Here is a 22,315-nt window from a genome sequence, read left to right as displayed (position 1 = left end):
ATATTAATACCATTTTTTTTCCTCCATAGACATTAACACGCACATTCAAATTAGACTGGTTAAGAAGGCCCTAGATACTCATCCAAAATAACTTTGAGTACACAGCCCAGTGTGTTATTGGAGTTTGAAAAATATTAACTCTTGTTCATCATGAAAGTCGTAAAGGGGCTGAAAGGAGAGAAAAACATGGATATGCAGGCCCTTTGTTTAATGTGGGGGCCGACCCCAGCAAAGAGGGTCCAGGAGATTGAAGGATCCTTTGCTCTCACTAGCTCTACAGTATGAAAACAAAGTAAATCTAATTTCGCTTTAGTGACGTCTCCCTCCCCAAAACCCTTCAACCCAATTCATAAAAATAAGGGAATGTACACCCCTCAGATTTCTCTCTCTGGTTTGCATAGATTTTCTCTTTTGCTGAGATTCACAGAATTTCATACATATAATATTTCCAGGCATACTTCTACTTCCGTCTCTTATTCGTGCATAATGTTTACATTTCGCAATAATAAGTTCGACAGAAACAAGCATCTGAACATTATGGCCCTCATTCCTACTCTGGCGGGCGGCGGTCGCCGGCCGCCAGGCGGGAACCGCCAAACAGCCGCCACGCGGTCAAAAGACCGCTGGCGGCATTCCTACCTATGTTAGCGCCCGCTGGCCCAGCGGGAAGGTGGCCTGCAACACAGAAGCCGGCTCCGAATGGAGCCGGCGGTATTGCAGGTGTGCGACGGGTGCAGTTGCACCCGTCGCGCTTTTCACTGTCTGCTATGCAGACAGTGAAAAGCATGCTGGGGCCCTGTTAGGGGGCCCCTGCACTGCCCATGCCAGTGGCATGGGCAGTGCAGGGGCCCCCAGGACACCCGTTCCCGCCAGCCTGTTCCTGGTGGTGAAAACCGCCAGAAACAGGCTGGCAGGAAGGGGGTCAGAATCCCCAGGGCAGCGCTGCTTGCAGCGCTGCCCTGGCGGATTCGCCCAGCCGGGGAAAATCCAGCGGGAAACCGCCGGACCCGGTTTTCTGACCGCGGAATGGGCCAGGAAGCACCGCCAGCCTGTTGGCAGTGCTTCCGTCATTCGCGGCCCTGGCGTTTTTTACCGCCAGGGTCGGAATGACCCCCTATGTATTTCCCTTGATTTTTTCTTCTAGATTTTCTTCTTACCGCAATCACTGATACCAGTCTCATGTGCAGCTTGGTAGTAATATTTAACTTTGGTTCCTCTTTTAATCAAGCAAACCTTCCTCACCTATACTTTAGTCAGCTTCACCTTTCATACAACTCCCTTTCAAAATCCCGCTGATCTTCACAGGCTGCAGAGAATGCAAAAAAAAACAACAACAAAAAAAACACACAACGTGAATGCCATGACCATTTATCAAAAAAGTCCTGAAAACTTTCACCTGGCTTCTTGGTGAATTGATTCTATTCAAAATATTGTGCATCTTACACAGATTATACTGGGGCAAGAGTCTTGGCTACCTGAAACAGGTTTTACATTACACTCTAGCCAGGAACCTACAATGCTCTTCACACATCTGTTCCAACAATGTAATAGATTTTCAGAAGGTCAGGGTCCCAAACACTACAGCAGCCTCCGGCCTCAACTCTGCATTGGAATGTCTCATCTTCACAGTTTGGTAAACTCTTGAAAATAAACTTTTCATACAGGTCATCATCTTAGAAGCCGCATACAAATATCAGGTTTAGGTACACCCTACGTATCCGTCTGGAATATGGAATGCTGTTACAACATTCACGTTTTCATTCTTTCCATTTCCAGCATTCTGAAGTGGCCCAAGTGACACGTAGCACTTTTATAAATCACTTAACTAAATATAAATACATAAATTCATCTGTGCCCAGGACTGTACGTGAGTTCTCGCTCATGGCTTTGCCACTTTCGGTGTTCAGAACGGGTGGACTTCAGTAAGGTTGGGCACACACTGCTCCCTCAAAAATGTGCACCTTTTCCAGGACAACTAAGGTATCTTCGACATCTGCCTTCAATCACTTACCATCACGGGTCTTATCAATGTAATAAATATTGTGTCCTTGTAGCTTTCTCTCACCTCGGCATTCAAATAATTTTGTGATCGCCTGTGCCATCAAAGAAAGAAACCAGAAAGAGATCAAAGACTTGCAACTAAGTCAATCATTACTCTCAAAATTAGCAAATATTAATACCATTTTTTTTCCTCCATAGACATTAACACGCACATTCAAATTAGACTGGTTAAGAAGGCCCTAGATACTCATCCAAAATAACTTTATGAGTACACAGCCCAGTGTGTTATTGGAGTTTGAAAAATATTAACTCTTGTTCATCATGAAAGTCGTAAAGGGGCTGAAAGGAGAGAAAAACATGGATATGCAGGCCCTTTGTTTAATGTGGGGGCCGACCCCAGCAAAGAGGGTCCAGGAGATTGAAGGATCCTTTGCTCTCACTAGCTCTACAGTATGAAAACAAAGTAAATCTAATTTCGCTTTAGTGACGTCTCCCTCCCCAAAACCCTTCAACCCAATTCATAAAAATAAGGGAATGTACACCCCTCAGATTTCTCTCTCTGGTTTGCATAGATTTTCTCTTTTGCTGAGATTCACAGAATTTCATACATATAATATTTCCAGGCATACTTCTACTTCCGTCTCTTATTCGTGCATAATGTTTACATTTCGCAATAATAAGTTCGACAGAAACAAGCATCTGAACATTATGGCCCTCATTCCTACTCTGGCGGGCGGCGGTCGCCGGCCGCCAGGCGGGAACCGCCAAACAGCCGCCACGCGGTCAAAAGACCGCTGGCGGCATTCCTACCTATGTTAGCGCCCGCTGGCCCAGCGGGAAGGTGGCCTGCAACACAGAAGCCGGCTCCGAATGGAGCCGGCGGTATTGCAGGTGTGCGACGGGTGCAGTTGCACCCGTCGCGCTTTTCACTGTCTGCTATGCAGACAGTGAAAAGCATGCTGGGGCCCTGTTAGGGGGCCCCTGCACTGCCCATGCCAGTGGCATGGGCAGTGCAGGGGCCCCCAGGACACCCGTTCCCGCCAGCCTGTTCCTGGTGGTGAAAACCGCCAGAAACAGGCTGGCAGGAAGGGGGTCAGAATCCCCAGGGCAGCGCTGCTTGCAGCGCTGCCCTGGCGGATTCGCCCAGCCGGGGAAAATCCAGCGGGAAACCGCCGGACCCGGTTTTCTGACCGCGGAATGGGCCAGGAAGCACCGCCAGCCTGTTGGCAGTGCTTCCGTCATTCGCGGCCCTGGCGTTTTTTACCGCCAGGGTCGGAATGACCCCCTATGTATTTCCCTTGATTTTTTCTTCTAGATTGAAAAACATTCAAGCAGAGAGATGCCTTCCCATACACCAGTGGAAAAACTGGGGTGTTTGTTGAACTGCTTCAACACATTTGGAAAAGGTGCTCTAACCTTTTTTCAGGCCTAAGGTTCGTGTGTAGGTAACGTGGGAAGAGCCAATGGGAAGGTTTGAAAACAACTACAAACTTACATAAGTGGTTTTCCAATATCCCTCAACGCATGTCTTTGGCAATACCAGTTTTCTCACAATTTTACCAAACTTGCTGCTGCAGTAAATTTCACTGACGTGGCAACATTTACACAGCAGTAAATAGAAGTGAAGGTCTGGAAATTCCACAACTCCTAAATCAGATTTACAAATTCTAACTACATATACAGATTCAAAGTGTTTTGGTTTGGATCCTATGTTTTTTTACTCGTATGGATTACTTTAACCTGCCCAGCATCATCCTCTAACTCATTCATTTTCTGCTTAATATTTAACTGTATTTATATAATGTTCAGATGATTTGCTCTCACTAGGCTCTCAACAGAAAAGTAAGCATTTGATAAAAGAACCACATAGAACAGCAATAATCTAATACACAGCCACGGCTAGTAATTCTGAGATGTTTCTGAATTCAAAAATAACTGCAGGTTGCTTTATTTAATATTGTACAATCTGAATTACATAAGATTTAAAATATCATGCTTAAATTTAAATATATTAACAATGTGCACCATTACAAAGTTACCCATATGATATAACGTTTTGGTCTTAAATCTCAGTAATAAATAAAAACAGGCATTTCTAGAGGAACAGATAGGGACCAGCTATTTGTTTAAAAAAAAAAACATAACCAGAGGAAGAACTATGCTAGAAAAGAAAAAGATTAAACAAATTCACATTTCGAAAGGGAGCTAGGAACAATACCCTTCATAAAGAAAAACAATCTAGAAACACTTCAGAAAATGTGTTGCAAAGTTCCTGAATGCCATGCAACTGAATTGCTCACTGACTAAAAGGTCATTTTGGGATGTTTCAGTGGAGTTTTACTTCTCTCCATCTTAAACATTTTTGGTATAGGTTACTCATAAGCAGTTGAGAATTCGGCAGTAGCAGTTCACTGGGAAGAAGAAAAACACATGCACAGATTTTATAAAAGTCCCTTACGTTTAGGCACACCAAGGATAGAATATGCCTAATATGAGACATCAGAGCCCCTTAAACTGAGGGAGCTATAGCTTAATGGACCCACTACTCTTCAACACAAGAGCATTCATGACTTAGCAAGCATCTGAGAATGATTTCATACATCATTCGCTTAAAACATATTTTAACAATATAAACATGATGGTACGGAGGTTGCAATGATCCAGCATCGGGGAATAACGCAAAATTATTATAAGTGACAACCGTTTAAATGAGCACATTTAAGCTGCCAGTCAGCGCTCTATAAAACATTATGAAGTAATAACACAAGATATGCACAAACATTTGGCCACATGCCAATCACTTCAAAGAAATGCTGCACATATCTTATCCAACAACTTTTCTTCATTTCAACACGTTTTTTTGAAAATTCCTAACTGTTATTTCACTATGTTCTTTCATTTTCGTCCTTAATTGGATTACTCTCTGTAAGGTGAATCGACAACAAAAGTGCAAAGCGAGGATTAGGAACAAAAAAAAAAAACAAAAAAAAAACTGAGATGCTCTCCCTTTAGAGGTTATCTCTAAACTGAAGTGTGCACATTCACGTTGTACAAGAAAAGGAGAGCATGTTGATAGTGTAATAAAAATGGACTTAATTAGAAAAATAAAACTGTAGAAATATTTGACACTGAAAGTACTATATTGCACACAACACATTTGAAATCATTTTAGAGAGTCTTCAGATGCTAAAGTCTACAGTAGCTTTTAAACCAAGCTGTGCAGATTTTTAACACAGGCACTCTTGGTTTGCAGCGCCAATTAGGCTTTATACAATCTTCAGTTGCAAAAATACTGTCTTCCTTTGTAGAATTCTTCCAGCATGTAGGTAAAAACTAGAATCCCAAAAGTAAAATGTTTTGTCAAAGATAAGTTGCACTGGAATTAAAGTTCTACTTTCTCTGTTTACTTAATACGACCTACTTTAGTCAAAGGTTCTAGCGTGAATTACCACATCTTTAGTATATGGTGTAAGGGAAGCCTATCTCCATGCACTAAAGTGTTTAGGAGATTTTAACCATGGTAAGTAAACAAGAATAAAGGCCACTAGTGAAGCTACAAATGTCAGTGCAGGCTGCAGTGCTAACAAAGCATGACACACCTTAAGGTTGGAGAATAACATCACACATGATCTGGTGAGGAAGGTACACATTTCACTGGCTTGCTAATTAATGATCTGAAGTTAAGTTCATATTAACAACGACAACAACAAATATAAGGGGCATTTCAGTGATTGGACCAAGTAACTAGACATGTAGAAAAACGTTTTTTTAAAGGAATGGTCTATACAAAGGAGGCTAATTACACAGTCACAAACATTTGAAGTGCAAACAAATGTAAATCTTTCTGTTGCACCTTAACAGTTCAAATGTGGATCTTGCAACTGAGACCAGATCTTAATCATCTCTTGTGGATTCCTGCTGTGCACCAACATTAAGTTTGTGTACGAACAGATGTTATTTTTCTGTTTCTCTTCAATGTCAAATGTTTTGAAACCTTTGTGCTTTTCTGGGGCAAGCCCAAGTTTCTGAAGGCACATTCCTGTATACACATCATCTATTGGATAAAGGAGGATCTGGTCCGTTACATTATACAGTCTCAACCCCAGCTTACCAGAATACAAAAAACCACCTCCCCCAGCATAGGGAGGGTAGGAACCTTCATATATACTTTCTGGGATGTAGTACTTCAATTTTTTGTCTCTGTGAGGTCCAGCTTCTTTTATTACATCACCAATAAATACATCTTCAACTTTGTCTGCAGGTAAGCTCTTCAAGTAATCCAGGATCTGATGGGTATTCACAAAAACATCATCATCACCTTTAAAAATAAACTGGACATCAGCACAGGAATTGGAGACCCACTTCAGAAACAAAACCTCCTTCAATGTCAAATTGAAGAATGTGTCTCTGTAATTCCAAAGAAGAATGTCTTTATGTGTTTCACTCTCATGCTTCACTATGTCGGAGAGGTCAGGAAAGTAATCCTCGGCAGGTGTTTCCCCCAACAAGAAGACCCTTACCACAGTTAAATCCTCAACATTTATTTCTTTGCCCCATGATTCTCTAATAGCCTGTCTCCGGTCAAAATGTGGTGTAAGCGATTTGATCGCCAACAGAAGAAATGGTTTATTGTTACACTTCTTGGGTTGATCAATGAGCAGTGAATAGTTCTTGCACCTCATGTATAATAAGAAGTCTTTAAATCTATCTGGCAAATTCTCAAAATCCTTCACTTCGGATTGGACTGCTGAATCTGCATCACATGAATTCAGAAGGCTTGCATTCAGAGCTAGATTTTCTTCTACAGTCATGTTGGCCAACAATGCCAAAATAGGATTATACAACTTGTCAAGTTTGCGTTGTTCTTTATTCCAGTAGGCTTTGCTTGGAGTAGGTTTCTTCCAGAACTTGCCACGTGGTATTATAATTTGACCTTTTGCATGTTTATCTTGACTGTCACTTTTTGAGACTTCCACAATTAAATAGATGAAGAAATTTACCATCATCAGAATTCCCAGCAATTTTAACCTCCTGCGTCCAACACTCATTTCTCATGCCTGCAGAAAAACAACAAAAGTAATGCTACAAATCAATAGTATAATTACCAATTTCATATATAATCCTTCAGCAAAATGTAAATATTTGCTGTGTTCACAATGCCAGAGGCCTGAACAACATTCTGCAAAAATGTGGCAATGAGATAAAACAGTATTAATCACGTTTAATGAGGAAAGGGAAAAATAATAGTTTTTACCACACTGTAAGGAGCAAGAGTGAGTATGGTGCGATTTCTTTTTTCAACTTACACTAGTTGTCAAAGAATTTACAATGCCCCAGTCTCAAAAGTGGCCAAAATACATTTAAGAATAAGCTAAAAGAGGGAGTTAATTCTTGCATAAAAAAATAAAAAAATACACGTGTAAAATGGAAAGTTTGAAACGCACATGCTGCAAAAATAGCTCCATTTCTTTTAACACGTTTGATTCTTGAAACATTACACTTTTTTTTTTTTTTAGATATTAATGCTTTTATCACAATTGTTTCATTTTATAATGTTGCATTGATATTTTGATCTCCAAATGGTTTCAAATAAAACCAGATCAACAAGTAATAGGTGATACCTTTTTACTATTACTCCGTGCCTGTTGCACTGCTAAATTAATAGGAACACTAAAATAAAGTTAAATTGTTCCATAGATTATTTGATTTTTTTTGTACATGTTTTGGTAAAGGGTAGATGCAGTCACAATCTTATGGGTTAGAAACATACACCAGAGACAGCTATAGAGTTGATCCTGTATTACAAGCAGTATCCATATTACAGAAAATTGAAGAGGGGGGGACTGTTTCTTAATTGGTGTAGTTATGAAACGTTTTTCAACCAGTAAACAAACCAGTTATATAGTAAACAAAAATTGAAATGATTCAATCTGCACACCGTGAGTAAGGGTACTCAAACATTTCGAACCATGTTGATCCTATAACCATTCAAATCAGTGATATTTGGTACAAGAATCGAAGAAGGTGGTCACATACGGCATAGATCTTTGGATCAATAATCCTTACCTTTACGAACCAGTAACTACAGGAGAGAGTGGTGCACACTGCACAACCCTCTCACGCCCCTTACAAAGATCCTCACACCACCTCTGCCTCAGTTCAAAGTAATTCCAGTTGGGCAGCAGAACTGGTCCTTGAGGTACAGCAGAACAAAGGATGGCAGGAGAGGCTGGTAATCTGAACTCTGCATTAACAAAACCCACATGTCACGTACGTGTGCCTCCTCTTCCATTCCGACTTCCTCGGATCCCTAAAAAGATGTAAAAAACAGTTATTCAGTTCAATTGTTATCCCAGAGGAATGTTTATTACAGCTTATGTGCAGCAATGGTGTTTGCTGGACCACTATGGTTTTGTTTACGAGTGGCCCAATAACAACTGGGAACATAAGATAATTTAAAACTTGTAGCGAAAAACAGCAGAAACAAATCAATGGAAATAAAAGCCATCCCTCCAGTCCAAAATATTTCCATTATTTTCTGCCGATACCAGAAGCAAGGTGCAGAATATCTGCCATTTGAAAAGTTCTAGAGGATTCAGGACACGAACCTTCAGGGCCGAATTCACAAAAATAGTAAATCCGCACCTGTAACAGTACAGATATACAACTATTTAGAAAGCTGCGCCAGGCACAGATTGTCAAGCATACTATTGGGAATGTGCTGACATGTTCCCTGGTCTCCCATTTCTCCTCTGCATAATTCTTTAGACAGAGTGTACAATTACTCAGAAGGAATGAAGTCACTGTGCAAAAGCTCATTTCCACTCACCCTCATTTTTAAATATCCGTGAGGAAGATGTTTACCTTGGAGAAAGCCCTAACGCCCATATCTGCCACCGAATACGATGGTGATCAATTTCCATTCCCCTCCTGCAAGAGAAACTACTGAGAGGGGGGAAATGTTCGAGTTTGTTGGCAGTCACAAACTTACAAGGTTAATCATGCCTTTTCCCACGCCCTATGTGGGAGTTACTACTGCAAATTTCTCTGCAGAAAACTTCAACAGTAAATCTATTTTTGCTTGCTAGGGTTCGTTTTGTCAATAGGTGGCAAGCAAGACGTTTTAGCCTTAAACTCATTAGATGGCAGAACTTGCCTCTGTGAATCAGGCTCTATACATGAAATGCTGAGGACCCACATCAAGTTGATTTTTGTTAAAGGAGTCAATGGCAGTGAAAGATGTGATAAAGGACATCGTCAATCTAATGCTCCTTCTCACGGCATTTGGAAGATCTCTGAATAGCTTTGTGACCCGGAAAGCCAATATAGACTCCAATGGCAGGGTGACGTGGATCAAGTTGTGGAGAGCCACAGAAGACTAGCAAGAGGTTTTGGAGGACGACATCATGGTCAAGGAGGTTGCAGAGACAGCAAAGTAGTTTCAAATTTGGAAGATCAGAGGTCCCAGTGGCCTTATATAGAATTCTTAAAAGTATTCTGCTGACCAGAGGGACTAAGGATCATGACATTTAATGTAGGTTTATGCTTTGCAACCCCCATAAAAGCATTTGACAGATGCATGTGGTATTTCAATAGTGCAAACCTTGCGAAAAGGCAGTGGTGAGCTGCACATGGTCAAAGTCCAGCGTAAAGTCATCAAGTGATAGGAGATGTAGCTAGCTGGTTTGTGCACTATTAATGGATAGCAATGTAGTGTTTTTTTAAGAGCAGTGTTTTCATCCCTTTCCTAAATTGAAGCAGCACTGGAATAGTCCTAATTAACACATGAATGTTGTTCCGGATGCCGAGTGAAGAGATGGAAAAGCCTGCTGTCAAGTTTTCCTTTTTTTTTTTTTTTTTTTTAACACTTCTAGGTCTGCACTCAAATGGCGTCCTAACTACAAGTGTGACGAGAACCACCAGGGATGGTGAGCTTATCTGCAAGATAACTGGGGTAATTACTTGCAACTGTGAGAGGGGATAGGAAGGAGCTCTATTTTCTACAAACTGCAGAAAAATGGTGAAAGTAAAAAACGTTTTGGAAATAGGCAGGATAATGTTTACACTATCACGACTGGACTACAAGCTTGGGTCCAAGGATACAACTCTTAGAAATTGGTAAAACTGTGGGAAACTTTGGGCACAACAGAATACCTGGGGGTCAGGGACCCACAATTCCATAATACAACATTATTTTATTTAATTGTACAATTCTAAATAGCACACACTAGGTCCAAGAAGGTGTTAGAGTACTGTACAGAACTGCAAAAAGGTATCACTTAATAAATATAAGACTTTGCAATGAACTGCTGCATGCTCGCAAATAATATGTTACCTACTGTTGTAAATGCTCTTTCTGGTGAACACGTTTTCTAACCACAGATTTCTCACCTTGTAAAAATCCCTTAGGCCAAACTGGATCCTGAAACTCTTATAATAGCCCTTGGGCACTGGAACATGGTGCCACTGGCCTCTGTTGTGTCTTACTACCATCTCCACACATGAAAATATGGAGCCACATATAGATGCCACCCCTGCCTAGTGATGACAATTTGTTTGGTGGTCTTTTTTTTAGGTCCTCAGATACAGTGTGTGGCAGAGAGATTGGAAACATTAACTATGTATAAAATCGAACTTGGGATCTTATTGATGTCTAAATGTACACACCACAAAACCAGCAGAGGGGCTGGCAGTGAGTAATCTGTGGTTACACTATCGACCAGAAAGAGCATTACCGAAGGGAAGTCCCTTATTCTTCTGATGGATACTTGAAACCACATATTCCTCACCTTCTGAACTGAAAACCAAAGCAATTCCCCTCCAAGTAGGTGGATCTGATCAATGGATGTAACACCAGCGTTCCTGCAGAACATAGTGGGCAAATGTACCCTCCTTGTGGACAGGAGAATCAATACAGTAGTGTCTGGTGAAAGAATGGCAGATGCCAATGTGGCTATTCGACAACGTCCAAAACAGGGACACCTGAGCGACTGCCGTAGTTGCATCGTTTACCCTGGTAGAGTGAGCTTTAACCCTTCGCTGCCAGGCCTTTTCCCCCTCAGGTGCCAGGCTTTTTTTTGTCTGTTTGGGGCAGGGTGTGCTTAGGCCCTCATAACTTTTTGTCCACATAAGCTACCCACACCAAATTGGCGTCCTTTTTTTTACAGCATCCTAGGGATTTTAGAGGTATCCAGACTTTGTGGGGTCCCCTGAAGGAGACCAAGAAATTAGCCAAAATACAGTGAAGATTTTCTTTTTTTTTTTTTTATGGGAAAAAAGTGCTGCAGAAGAAGGCTTGTGTTTTATTCCCTGAAAATGGCATCAACAAAGGGTTTGCGGTGCTAAAATCACCATCCTCCCAGCTTTCAGGAGCAGGCTGACTTGAATCAGAAAACCCAATTTTTAAACACAATTTTGGCATTTTACTGGGACCTACCCCATTTTTACGATTTGTTGTGCTTTCATGCTCCTTCCAGTCAGTGACAGAAATGGGTGTGAAACCAATGCTGGATCCCAGAAACCTAAACATTTCTGAGAAGTAGACAAAATTCTGAATTCTGCAATGGGTAATTTGTGTAGATCCTACAAGGGTTTCCTACATAAAATAACAACTGAAATACAAAAATATTGAAATTGAGGTGAAAAAACAGCAATTTTTCTCTACGTTTTACTCTAACATTTTCCTGCAATGTCAGATTTTTGACAGCACTATACCGTTACGTCTGCTGGATTCTTCTGTTTGCGGGGATATATAGGACTTGTAAGTTCATCAAGAACCCTAGGTACCCAGAGCCAATAAATGAGGTGCACCTTGCAGTGGGTTTTCATTCTCTACCGGATATACAGCAATTAATTTGCCGAAATATAAAGAGTGAAAAATAGGTATCAAGAAAACCTTTGTATTTCCAAAATGGGCACAAGATAAGGGGTTGAGGAGCAGTGGTTATTTGCACATCTCTGAATTCTGGGGTGCCCATACTAGCATGTGAATTACAGGGCATTTCTCAAATAGACCTCTTTTTTACACATTGTCTTATATTTGGAAGGAAAAAATTAAGATAAAGACAAGGGCCAATAGCACTTGTTTTGCTATTCTATGTTCCCCCAAGTCTCCAAATAAAAATGGTAATTCATTTGTGTGGGTAAGCCTAGCGCCCGCGACAGGAAATGCCCCAAAACACAACGTGGACACATCACATTTTCCCCAAAGAAAACAGAGGTGTTTTTTACAAAGTGCCTACCTGTGGATTTTGGCCTCTAGCTCAGCCAGCACCTAGTGAAACCTACCAAACCTGTGCATTTCTGAAAACTAGAGACATAGGGGAATCCAAAATGTGGTGACTTGTGGGTCTCTCACCAAGTTCTGTTACCCAGAATCCTTTGCAAACCTCAAAATGTGGCTAAAAAACAAAACTTTTTCCTCACATTTTGGTGACAGAAAGTTCTGGAATCTGAGAGGAGCAACATATTTCCTTCCACCCAGCGTTCCCCCAAGTCTCCCGATAACAATGGTACCTCACTTGTGTGGGTAGGCCTTGTGCTTGCAACAGGAAATGCCCCAAAACACTATCTGGACACATCAAAATTATCAACTACAAAACTACCTGTTTTAGCAGGGGGCACCTGCGTTTTTGTTCCTGAGCTCAGCAGCCAACTAGGGAAACCTACCAAACGCAGACATTTCTGAAAACTAGACACCCGAGGGAGTCCAGGGAGGTGTGACTTGCATGGATCCCCCGATGTTTTCTTACCCAGAATTCTCAGCAAACCTCAAATGTAGCTAAATGTAGCAAAAAAACATTTCTGTGTGGGATCACCGCACCGGCACAAATTTCCTACCACCTAATGTTCCCCTCAGTCTCCTGGTAAAAATGATACCTCACTTGTGTAGGTGGGCCAAGTGCTTGTGACAGGGAAGAGCCAAAAACATGTCAAAATTGAGGGGGGACCAAAGTGGGTCCAAAAGGGCAGTTTGAAGAAAAACATTTTTAGGCTGATAGGTGCAGCAGACTTTTTATCGAAATAGATGCGAAAATGATGGGTGGTAGGAATTTAGTGGATTCCTGCAGATTCCGGAAGGTTCCATCACAAAAATGTGGGAAAAAGTTGCAGGTTTGCAGGGCACTGTGGGTAAGGAAATGGTGCGGAGTGCATGTGAAGCACCCCACCCTGGAATCAACTAGATGTTTAGTTTTCAGATGTGTCTAGGTCTTGTGGATTTTTCTACATGGCAGCGTCCCACAGTAAAAAAAAAGAAAAAAAAAAAAAAGAAAGAAGAAGAGCAGCCCTCACCGTTCCAAGTGGGACGATTTTGAGTGTTACCAAGCTCTCATGGCCCGAATGTAAAACAAAAAACAAAAATAATCAAATGCCCCCTTGCTTGCCATGGGATAAGATGTTTTAGTGTGTGGGGGAGAGCTGAAACACTGTTAGCCCCTTGAGTTCGGGTGGGGGCATAACCAGGCCCATACTGGTTGGTAGCCACCACCCCACTATTTTCTTTTATTTTTTTTTATTCCCTGGCAACTAGTAGACTTTCTGTCCCCCCAGGGTGTGGATAGGGGGTAATTGCCCAATCTATTCACTGGTGGGTAGAACAACTTTGGCCCCATTTATTTGGGGTGGCTGTATTTTGAAAAAAAAAATCTTCCCTGGTCTCTGGTGGGCTTTCTGCCCCCCTTGGGGGCAGATAGGCCTTCCAAAAATAGGCCAATCTGCCCCCAAGGGGGGCAGTTATGGCCAACAGTAATGGGCCCCCATGGGGAATGACCCTTGCCCAAGGGGCTGCTCCTCCAAACAAAACACACACACACACACACACACACACCAATCCATGGTATCTAGAGGTTTCTGTCCCCTTTGGGGGGCAGATTTGCCTAACAAAAATAGGCCGATCTGCCCCATGGCCTAAATACAATTTGCCCCCCAGGGGAGCGACCCTCGTCTAATGGGTCGCTCCCCATACATAAAAACAAAGTAAATAAAAACAATATAAATCCCTGGTGTCTAGAGGTTTCTGCCCCCCCTGGGGACAGATCCGCCTAATTATATTAAGCAGATCTGCCTCCAGGGGACAGAAAAGGCCTAAAAATATCCCCCCCCCCCCCCACACGGAGTGGCCCTTGCCAAAGAGGCCACTTCCCTTATGCGTTAGTATAAAAAAAATATTTAAAAATCCTGGTGTCTTGTGGTTTCTGCGCCCCCCCCCGCCAGGGGGCAGAAATGGCCTAAAAATAATTTGGCCCCCGGGAGCAATCCTTGCCTAAGGGGTCGCTCCCCAAACATAAAAAAATTAAAATAAACAAAAAAAAATTAGCCCAGGTGTCTAGTGGTTTTCTGCCTCCCCCCCCCGGGGGCAGATAGGCCTAATTATATTAGGGGGGGAGGGGGGCAGAAATGGCCTAAAAATTATTTGCCCCCTCTGGGGAGTGGCCCTTGCCCAAGGGGCCGCTCCCCTTATGCGAAAGTGTGAATATAAGAAATAATCCCTGGTGTCTAGTGGTTTCTGCCCCCAGGGGAGGCAGAAATGGAATACAAATATTTGACGAGCTGGTCTCGTCCTCGGCACCGGGCAACCGTTGCTGAGGGCGAGACCAGCTCATCCAGGACACCCACAGTGTTAAGGCCCGAAGAGGATTCTTACTGGCGAAGGCATAACATTTTGATGTAAAGAACAATCACATAGTTATTTTTCTATCTCATGAATGGGTCAATACTTGCTTTGTGCCTCTCAGTATGCTTCTAGATCTGCTGGGATTTAGTTTGCGTTTTGTTCTTGTGTTAGCACGTGGGGATACTTTTCCATCACTGGGTCATTAATGAGCATTCAGAATGTTTTATTTATTATTATTTTTTTAAATTTTATTTTAACATCGTCAGTGTTCTTCCACACAGTTACTGCTGGTTTATTAAGGAGTAATCCAGGTGAGGTTTTTGAATTATTTTTAAGTGCTTGGCTGTAGGATTTGGTAATGAAAATGTTTTTAGAGGATAGGAGACACAGGATGTTTGAGCTATTTAATGTATCACAGACCCCTCTTGCGATGTATTCTGCTGTGAAAATTAAGGTTCCTGACGTGGAAGGGCTCGAGAGCTGCCCTCCTACACAAGTACCATAGAGACAATTTCTCGAGGGCCTGATTCATGTATAGCCTCCCAGGATCTGTCTTCCTCTGTGGGCTCAGTGTAACAGGGTTTTTTTTTTATGCTTGTATGGCTTACCACCTTACCTCCCCTGTTGTTCAATGGCCAAGGGGTGATCCTGTACAGATTCCATTGCAAGTGCCTCTGCCTTGACCTCTGCCTGCTGAATCGCGCTTTCAGCTCTGCCGCAGTTTGCAAGGGCTGCCTCTGATGATAGCCAAGGTGCCTTGAATAGCATCAAGCTTCCTATACTCTTGGTAGGATTGGGGGAGTTGGGAGCTAAAGCAACTCTGGCATTGGGACAAAGCTCTGCTAACTTTGAATTACTCCATTCGCCCATACAATTGAGCCCCATCAACAGACATGTCCATAAGTGAATCCTGGACGTTCCTGGAAAATCCAATGGCACACATACAAGTGTGGTGTCTGAAGAATACATTGGTGACCATAAACCATGCAACACAATTAGTTGTATTTAAACTGGACTGCAAACCTAGCCGTCCTTTGTCTGTGCAAAAGAACTGCTTAAGTCATTTGGTATGGCTGGCAGAGTCTCACCTGCCATGTCTTAGAAGGCTTGGGTAACAACCCAACATTGTATTTAAGGATGTCTATCTTCTTTGATTCCCTGCCAAGGAGAGCAGTGGGAAAATATTTGGACTGAGTTTGCACTCAGATGCCTGAACTGTAAGGCTCTTTCGAGTAGGATGCTGTGTCAGGAAAGGTGTTTCACCTGGGGGCTGACTTATGCAATCTGGCAACTCCTAGTAGAGTTCATGGCTTGAACTAAATTGCTATAAGGGTCTAAGGTAAATCTTCAGTGATTGGGAACAAAGATTCCAAAGTGAATGGCTTTGAAGTGTAGAGCCAAGTCCCTCTGCATACTCCCAACATAAAAGGAGCACTTTGTTATTTGTGGGCCTGTAAAGGTGAATTCAATTCAACCTGCGGGTAAGTGTCGAAGCCACAGGCATTTTGTAGAACAAGATACAAAACCAACAAAAGTGGAATGGGGGGAGAGCAAATGTGCTTCCTTACCATCTGCATTGTGGGGAACATTTTCAATACCCTGAAGAGAAATTGGCAAAATCTCTAACATTAAATGTGCTAATGCATGCAAATACCAATTGTGCATACCTGTATTTACAGTGTTAACTGTTACCACATTAAAGCCACTCCTATTGGCTTTGCCAGTGCTGGTTTACTCAATATTAGTATTTCAATGCTATCCACTTATTTCCCTGTAGTTTGGACAATACTGATATGCTTGGGCTATAGATCTAATTTGAATATTCATGGTTTTCCCTCAACTCCAGTATTGTAGAGGTGTGTCAAATTGGGCTAACATTTTTCATAATTGCATGATTCTTGCAAGTCCATACAATGCAGCTGTGGCAGCATAAGAAATTATAGATTACAAAACTAATGAATGCAAAAATAGAGACTAAACAAAAACAGTAACAGCCCCTAACTCTGTTTCCCCCAATAACAAGTATTTTTCCTGGTGAGGTTCTGGACTTTGCACCGCCACACTCTCTAGGAGTACCTCCAAGCAGAGATCAATGCACCATTTGGTTGTTTGCCAGCTAACCCCTTGAACAGTGTACAAGTGACTCAAACTGACCTTCAAAAGCAATCCATGGTACTGACCAACAACATTTGTTCCAAGCGTATCTAGCTTAAATTCCAGCCACACACTGCAATACCCAAATCTCAAGCCTCATGGCCACCCCAAACAATCTTGTGCTGTATCTGATTATTGATTATTGTCCTACGGGTCCCCTATCACTGGACTCGCTCCACATGGGCCTGCAGCCACCACCTCTTTCCCAACTTTCAAAACACCCTTAAAAACCTCAAAAATGGACCTCAATCCTTCAATTACATATTAGCTATGCAGAGTCAGATAAATAATAAGTATGGATATCCACTTACTAAGCATTTTGGGTTTTAGAGTCACAAGTGCACATATATATATTCTAAATATGTAATGAAATTATGTTTAGGTTGTATCAATGAATGTGTCTCACTCACCACACACCACTACCTCACCTTTTTCTATTCATGCATTCCATACAACCAATAAAGGTCATTTGGTGCTGTTTTTTCCTACATTATTCCTATTAGCATTCTCACAACTGATGTATAATGCAATACATCCCATTATCTGGCGCACATCAGAGTATGACTGCAACAATGGTGTAGCAGTTTCTGTAGTTGACAGCACAAATTACAATTGTGCGGGGTCAGACAAGTTTTCGGATGGAGGGCAAATGATCAGTTTGGTCCTGGTTTGGAGGGCACATGCTGGGGCCTCTTATTCAGCCAGCTGGCTACATGTGGCCCATGGCTCCCATGCTCTCCATACAATGTCGTCAGTTGGCCCACTAGAACTCAATATTCCCAAATTCTGTTCTACTCAACTCCACAGATTCTGCTGCCGAAAACCAAGGCCCATGCATGATTACAGGACCCGACACCAGCTGACTGACCACTGGATATTAATGTCTTAATAGCAAAACAGAAAAACCACAACGCACATATGTGCATTGTTTACACTAGATATGGAAGATCTGTCACGTTTGTGGACAAGCAAACTATCAGCTGTTCAAAATGTTCTCCTAGGATGGGCACCCTATCCAGTCTGTCATCTCACATTCTTCCACACACGCTTAGAGGGACATTTTAGGGCATGAGCAAGGTGGCCAGTTGCCCAGGGCCCTCACTTAATAAAGGGCTCCCTAGTAACATGAACTTTCCTTCTCTCCATTTAACTATCAGGACAATCTTGTGTATTCAACTTCCTCTCTAGACCTCACTGTCTGACCATCTCTACCAAAGAATCTCTCTACTCCGTGCCATCGTAAACATTTTGGGGGTCTAAATCAAAACATTTCAACTGTTTTGTCTGACCCTGCCAAACTTTAACAAATAATTTAGAATGTTTAGGCTTCATGGGGCCTTGAGTTAACAAGACACAGGCTGATAAAATAACAAGCATTTGTAATGCAATAGGTCTTGCATTTGCTTGAGTTAGAGCTATTGGCATTGTAAATTCATAACTGGACTTTTCTTGCCACATAAATTGGTCAATCCTGCCTCATAATTTTGTCTTTTCGTGCCATATAATTCCAGTGGCCCTGCATATAACGAAAGCACTTACATTTACCTTTTTCTCTCTCTGCAGCAAAAAATGAAAATGTTGCCATTTAGCATCCTAATTTAAATCTGCCATGCTAATTCCAATAGAATTCCACTTTCACCACCCCATCATCAGAGTTGCTGGCTAACACAATTCCCCAAAAATAGACACAAGGCAAACGTAGAGGAGAAATAAACTAGAAGGATCACTCAAACATATCAAGAGTGTTCAGGCAGTCAGTGTAATAAGGATGTTAAATTGGCCTGAATCATGATCATAATTGTAATAAGGAGAGATTATTAAAACAATTACACAATTATCATATAAACCTTTATCAGAAATAATCTTTTGGCATTAGACTGTAATACTCTAAACAGCCCCTAGAGGGCACCATAACAAAAATATCATTTGTAAGAAACATGGTCATGTAACCATACGGTTAGCCCCTAGAGGGCATAACCCCATTAAACAAACAGGAAAAAGTAATGCAGTGTAACCATATACTTAGCCCATATAGTGCGTTTTTAGGGCTAGCAGGCCTACTGCAATGATATTACAAACAAAGCCTTTAGAACAAAACTTCTCCCAGGTATAAAATAAAAGTTCTAGTCATGAGGAAGCTTAAAAGACACTGAATGGTGGGATGGATTATTATTTTGGGGTCCCCAAAAACCTAGATTAGGAACCCAGAGATGATGTAGACAGAAAGCGCATTTTGAAGGTGGTCCCAATATCCGAGGACCACCACAGGCTAAGTGTTTTGTAAAAGTAATGCTCTGCAAAGCATAATGGGGCGAGTTTTTGTGCTGCAAATATTCTAGTATTTTGACTGCAATGCTCAGAACAGCCCCTACAGGACACCACAATAAAAACAGCATTTGGAAAAAAACATGGACATGCATACAATCAGCCCTTAGAGAGCATAACCACATGAAAAAAATATGGGAGAAAATAATGCAGTGTAACCATATATGTAGCTCCTAGACGGTGTAGTCCAATACACATTTTCAAAGCTTTGCAGGACTATTACAATGATATTACAAACAATTCCATAAAACATAACTTCTCCTAGCTGTCAAACAAAAATTCCAGCGGTGAGAGAGCTTAAAAAAGATCATGAATGGTAGTAGGGGGTATTATTTTGGAGTCCCCACTAATATAGTGTGGTGACCCGGGGATGATGTAAACAAAGAGCATGTCCTGGTGAATGTTTTAAGGGCGGTCCCATTGTTCTAGGACCACCATAGGCTGGGTTATGAGCAAAAACGTTTTGTAAAAGTAATGCCCTGCAAAGCATTATCAGGCAAGTTTCCATGCCATGAATATTTTAGTATGTTGACATGATTGTAATGCTTAGAACAGCCCATAAAGGACACCACAATGAAAATAGCCTCTGTAAGAAACATGGTCATGTAACTATATAGTTGGCCCCTAGAGAGCATAACCACGCCAAAAAAATGGTAATAAATAGCGCAGTTTAACTATATATTTAGCCCCTAAAGAGCCTTAAAAGACAAGCTATTCCCAGCTGTAAAACAAAAGTCCCTGCCATGAGAACTTATAAAGGCAGTGAATGGTGAGAGGGGTTATGTTGGGGTCCCCGCTAACCTAGTGTGGGGACTCAGATATGACCTAGAAAGAAAAAGTGCTGAACATTTTGGTGGTGGTTGAATTGACCTAGGACCACCACAGGCTGAGTTATGAGCAAAAATGTTTTGTAAAAGTAATGCCCAGCAAAGCTTTATGGGGCAAGTTTCCAGAGTGCAGTGAATATTGTAGTATCTGCTCTCCCGCTGTGGGAGGAGAACTGCTTTCACTTTGAGGATTTCTGTTTTATGTCAAGCTTTTACCAATTTCAAGTGTTGTAAGGGGAGAGCCACAAGAGATGACTCTGATTAGTTAACTGTGAACAATGTGATCAGTGCTCCAATACCGCAGATCGAGTTCACACTGTTGTGCCTGTTCGCGCTATGAGCGCCATGGCCACCATGCAGCACGAAGGGGATAGACAAAAGAGAAAGAAAAAAAAAAAAATAGTTCCCGAGGCTGTAATATATCATGCAATAATCCACGTAACAGGGGCGGTCTGCAATGAGTGACAAAGCCTCAAGGCGGGACAAACGAAAAGCATTTACCAATGACATCAAGTGATTTTTGAAAGGCAAGCCCAGGAACAAATGAAAGTGATGGGCTTGCGGTGGGAGTGGTTAAAAGCCTACAATACTTACAACAGGCCAGCGCGCTTGCGCGCTTGACCTAAAAATGAATCACTTACAGAGGCCCGCAAATTATGAAAAGGCCAGGGGCTCCAAAATCTTTAAGATGACACTGCATGCGTACACAGTTGCATCTAGTCCCTTCGCAGTCAAAAGGCTGAGGCCCTCATTGCGGTGACGGTCAGACCGGGCGGTCCGGCCTCCACATCACCACCGTGGTGATACAGTCGGACTGCCGGCACCGCCAGGCCATCGGCCAGCATAAATGTGGTCTGAACCCGCAAGGGCAGCGCTGCCCTGGAGATTACAACTCCCATGTCAGCAAGCTTTTACATGCTGGTTCCACTGCTATGCAAAGGCTGGCGGAGACAGGGTGCCGGGGGCCTGCGCAGTGCAGGCCCCCCCCCCATGGGCAGCCCCGTCACGCTTTTTACTGCTTGATTTACAGGCAGTGAAAAGCGTGACGGGTGCTGTTTCACCCAATGCACCTCAACATTGCCGCTGGCTCTATTACTCATAATAGGGCCAGCAGGCGGAATACATAACTGATGGGCATCCGGATACGCGAGTTGGGCGGGCAGCCTCTGCCACCCACCAAACTCGTAATGAAGCCCCTAGTATCCACGCAGAGCACCACAATTGTTACATTTTGTGCTACCTAGCTAATTAATTGTTGGCACTTCATATTTTGTATAGCACTCAAGGTGTACATAAATGAATAAGATGCTGAAATGAAATGTTGCCCAGCTTCGTGGGTAATGTCAGAGCTTTAAGTGGGATGAAAAACTTGGAGGGTCTCTCAAAGGGGCCTGTCCGATTTAATTAAGGACATGGCTTAAAAACACCTAAGCTAAAAATCTGTGTTTAGCATGGTGTGCTAACCTACTGGTATATTGCTGCTTCTTTCTGACAATGCATCAAGATATATAGTACAGCACATAACATCACACTTACAACAAGCCAGAGCTATTGGCTTTGTCAATGGTTGTTGGTTGCATATGATAAATAAGCAACAACAATTGCTTTGGGGTATAAAATATTAAACATGTTTCAGTTCTGAAATGATGACACTGTGAAAGAACTATAACGAGTCTATTTGAAGTGACATCAAATGCGGTGAAGGGAGTTACTGCTGCAGAGTTAAGATTTATTTATTTTTTTAAATTCTCGAGGGTGAGGGCAATAATGTAGAGCCTAAAAAAGACCCGTCGGCGTTCAGCACCAGCAGGACCCGGCCCACTTGAAGCCCTGTGTAATGTACGTGTGTTACACACGAAAACCAACAACACAATCAAGCAAAAGTAAAAAGGCTGTTAAAACAGAAACACTACCCCAGACTGTGACAAAATCCCGAGGCCACACTAATGACAATAAAATGCTTAACTAACCTTTGAGATGATATATCTCAAGTACGATAACAGCATGTAACATAAAACATTAGTATACCACTTAAAAATATATAACCCACACAACATAAAATATTACAGAATGGAGAATGTGTAACAGTATTTTTTATTTTTTTATTTTTTTTTAGAAGGAAAGAGCTTGTCAGCGTTATCCAGGCTGCTGCGGCTTGTTAATGCCTCGAGAAGGAGGTCAGGTCTTAACGGACACAACCCAGGCCAGTGAGCGCCACATCACATCTCGCGGTTCCCGGCTAAAGTGAATCATTCAGGAAATTCCGAAAATGGGTCCTTTGAACAACAAGAGAACGGCCTATAGCCTTGTGACTTCTGTGAGGGCTCTCACGTGCTTTAGGCATTTGCTACTCACTACTACTTTGACTGTCCCGTGACGGTCTGTAAATCAATGC

General features: G+C 42.2%; 1 protein-coding gene across 3 annotated transcripts in view; it reads right to left on the bottom strand.

The window, feature by feature from the left end:
• Nucleotides 1-3,925: 3,925 nt before the first annotated feature.
• The window catches only part of B3GNT2 (UDP-GlcNAc:betaGal beta-1,3-N-acetylglucosaminyltransferase 2), a 124,340-nt gene continuing 105,950 nt past the window's right edge, over nucleotides 3,926-22,315 (bottom strand). For all 3 annotated transcript variants that reach the window (XM_069234206.1, XM_069234208.1, XM_069234207.1), the window contains 2 exons: nucleotides 8,068-8,311; nucleotides 3,926-7,058 (listed from right to left, as the gene is read on the bottom strand). In XM_069234206.1, coding sequence (XP_069090307.1) covers nucleotides 5,856-7,049 — 1,194 coding nt within the window. In that variant the 5' untranslated portion in view covers nucleotides 7,050-7,058; nucleotides 8,068-8,311 and the 3' untranslated portion in view covers nucleotides 3,926-5,855. The remainder of the gene's footprint in view (nucleotides 7,059-8,067; nucleotides 8,312-22,315) is intronic.

The sequence above is a fragment of the Pleurodeles waltl genome, chromosome 5 (genome assembly GCF_031143425.1).
Source record: "Pleurodeles waltl isolate 20211129_DDA chromosome 5, aPleWal1.hap1.20221129, whole genome shotgun sequence".
In the NCBI taxonomy this organism is placed as follows: Eukaryota; Metazoa; Chordata; class Amphibia; order Caudata; family Salamandridae; genus Pleurodeles; species Pleurodeles waltl.
Note: the sequence above shows the minus strand (reverse complement) of the source record. Positions and strands in the feature narration are given on the sequence as shown.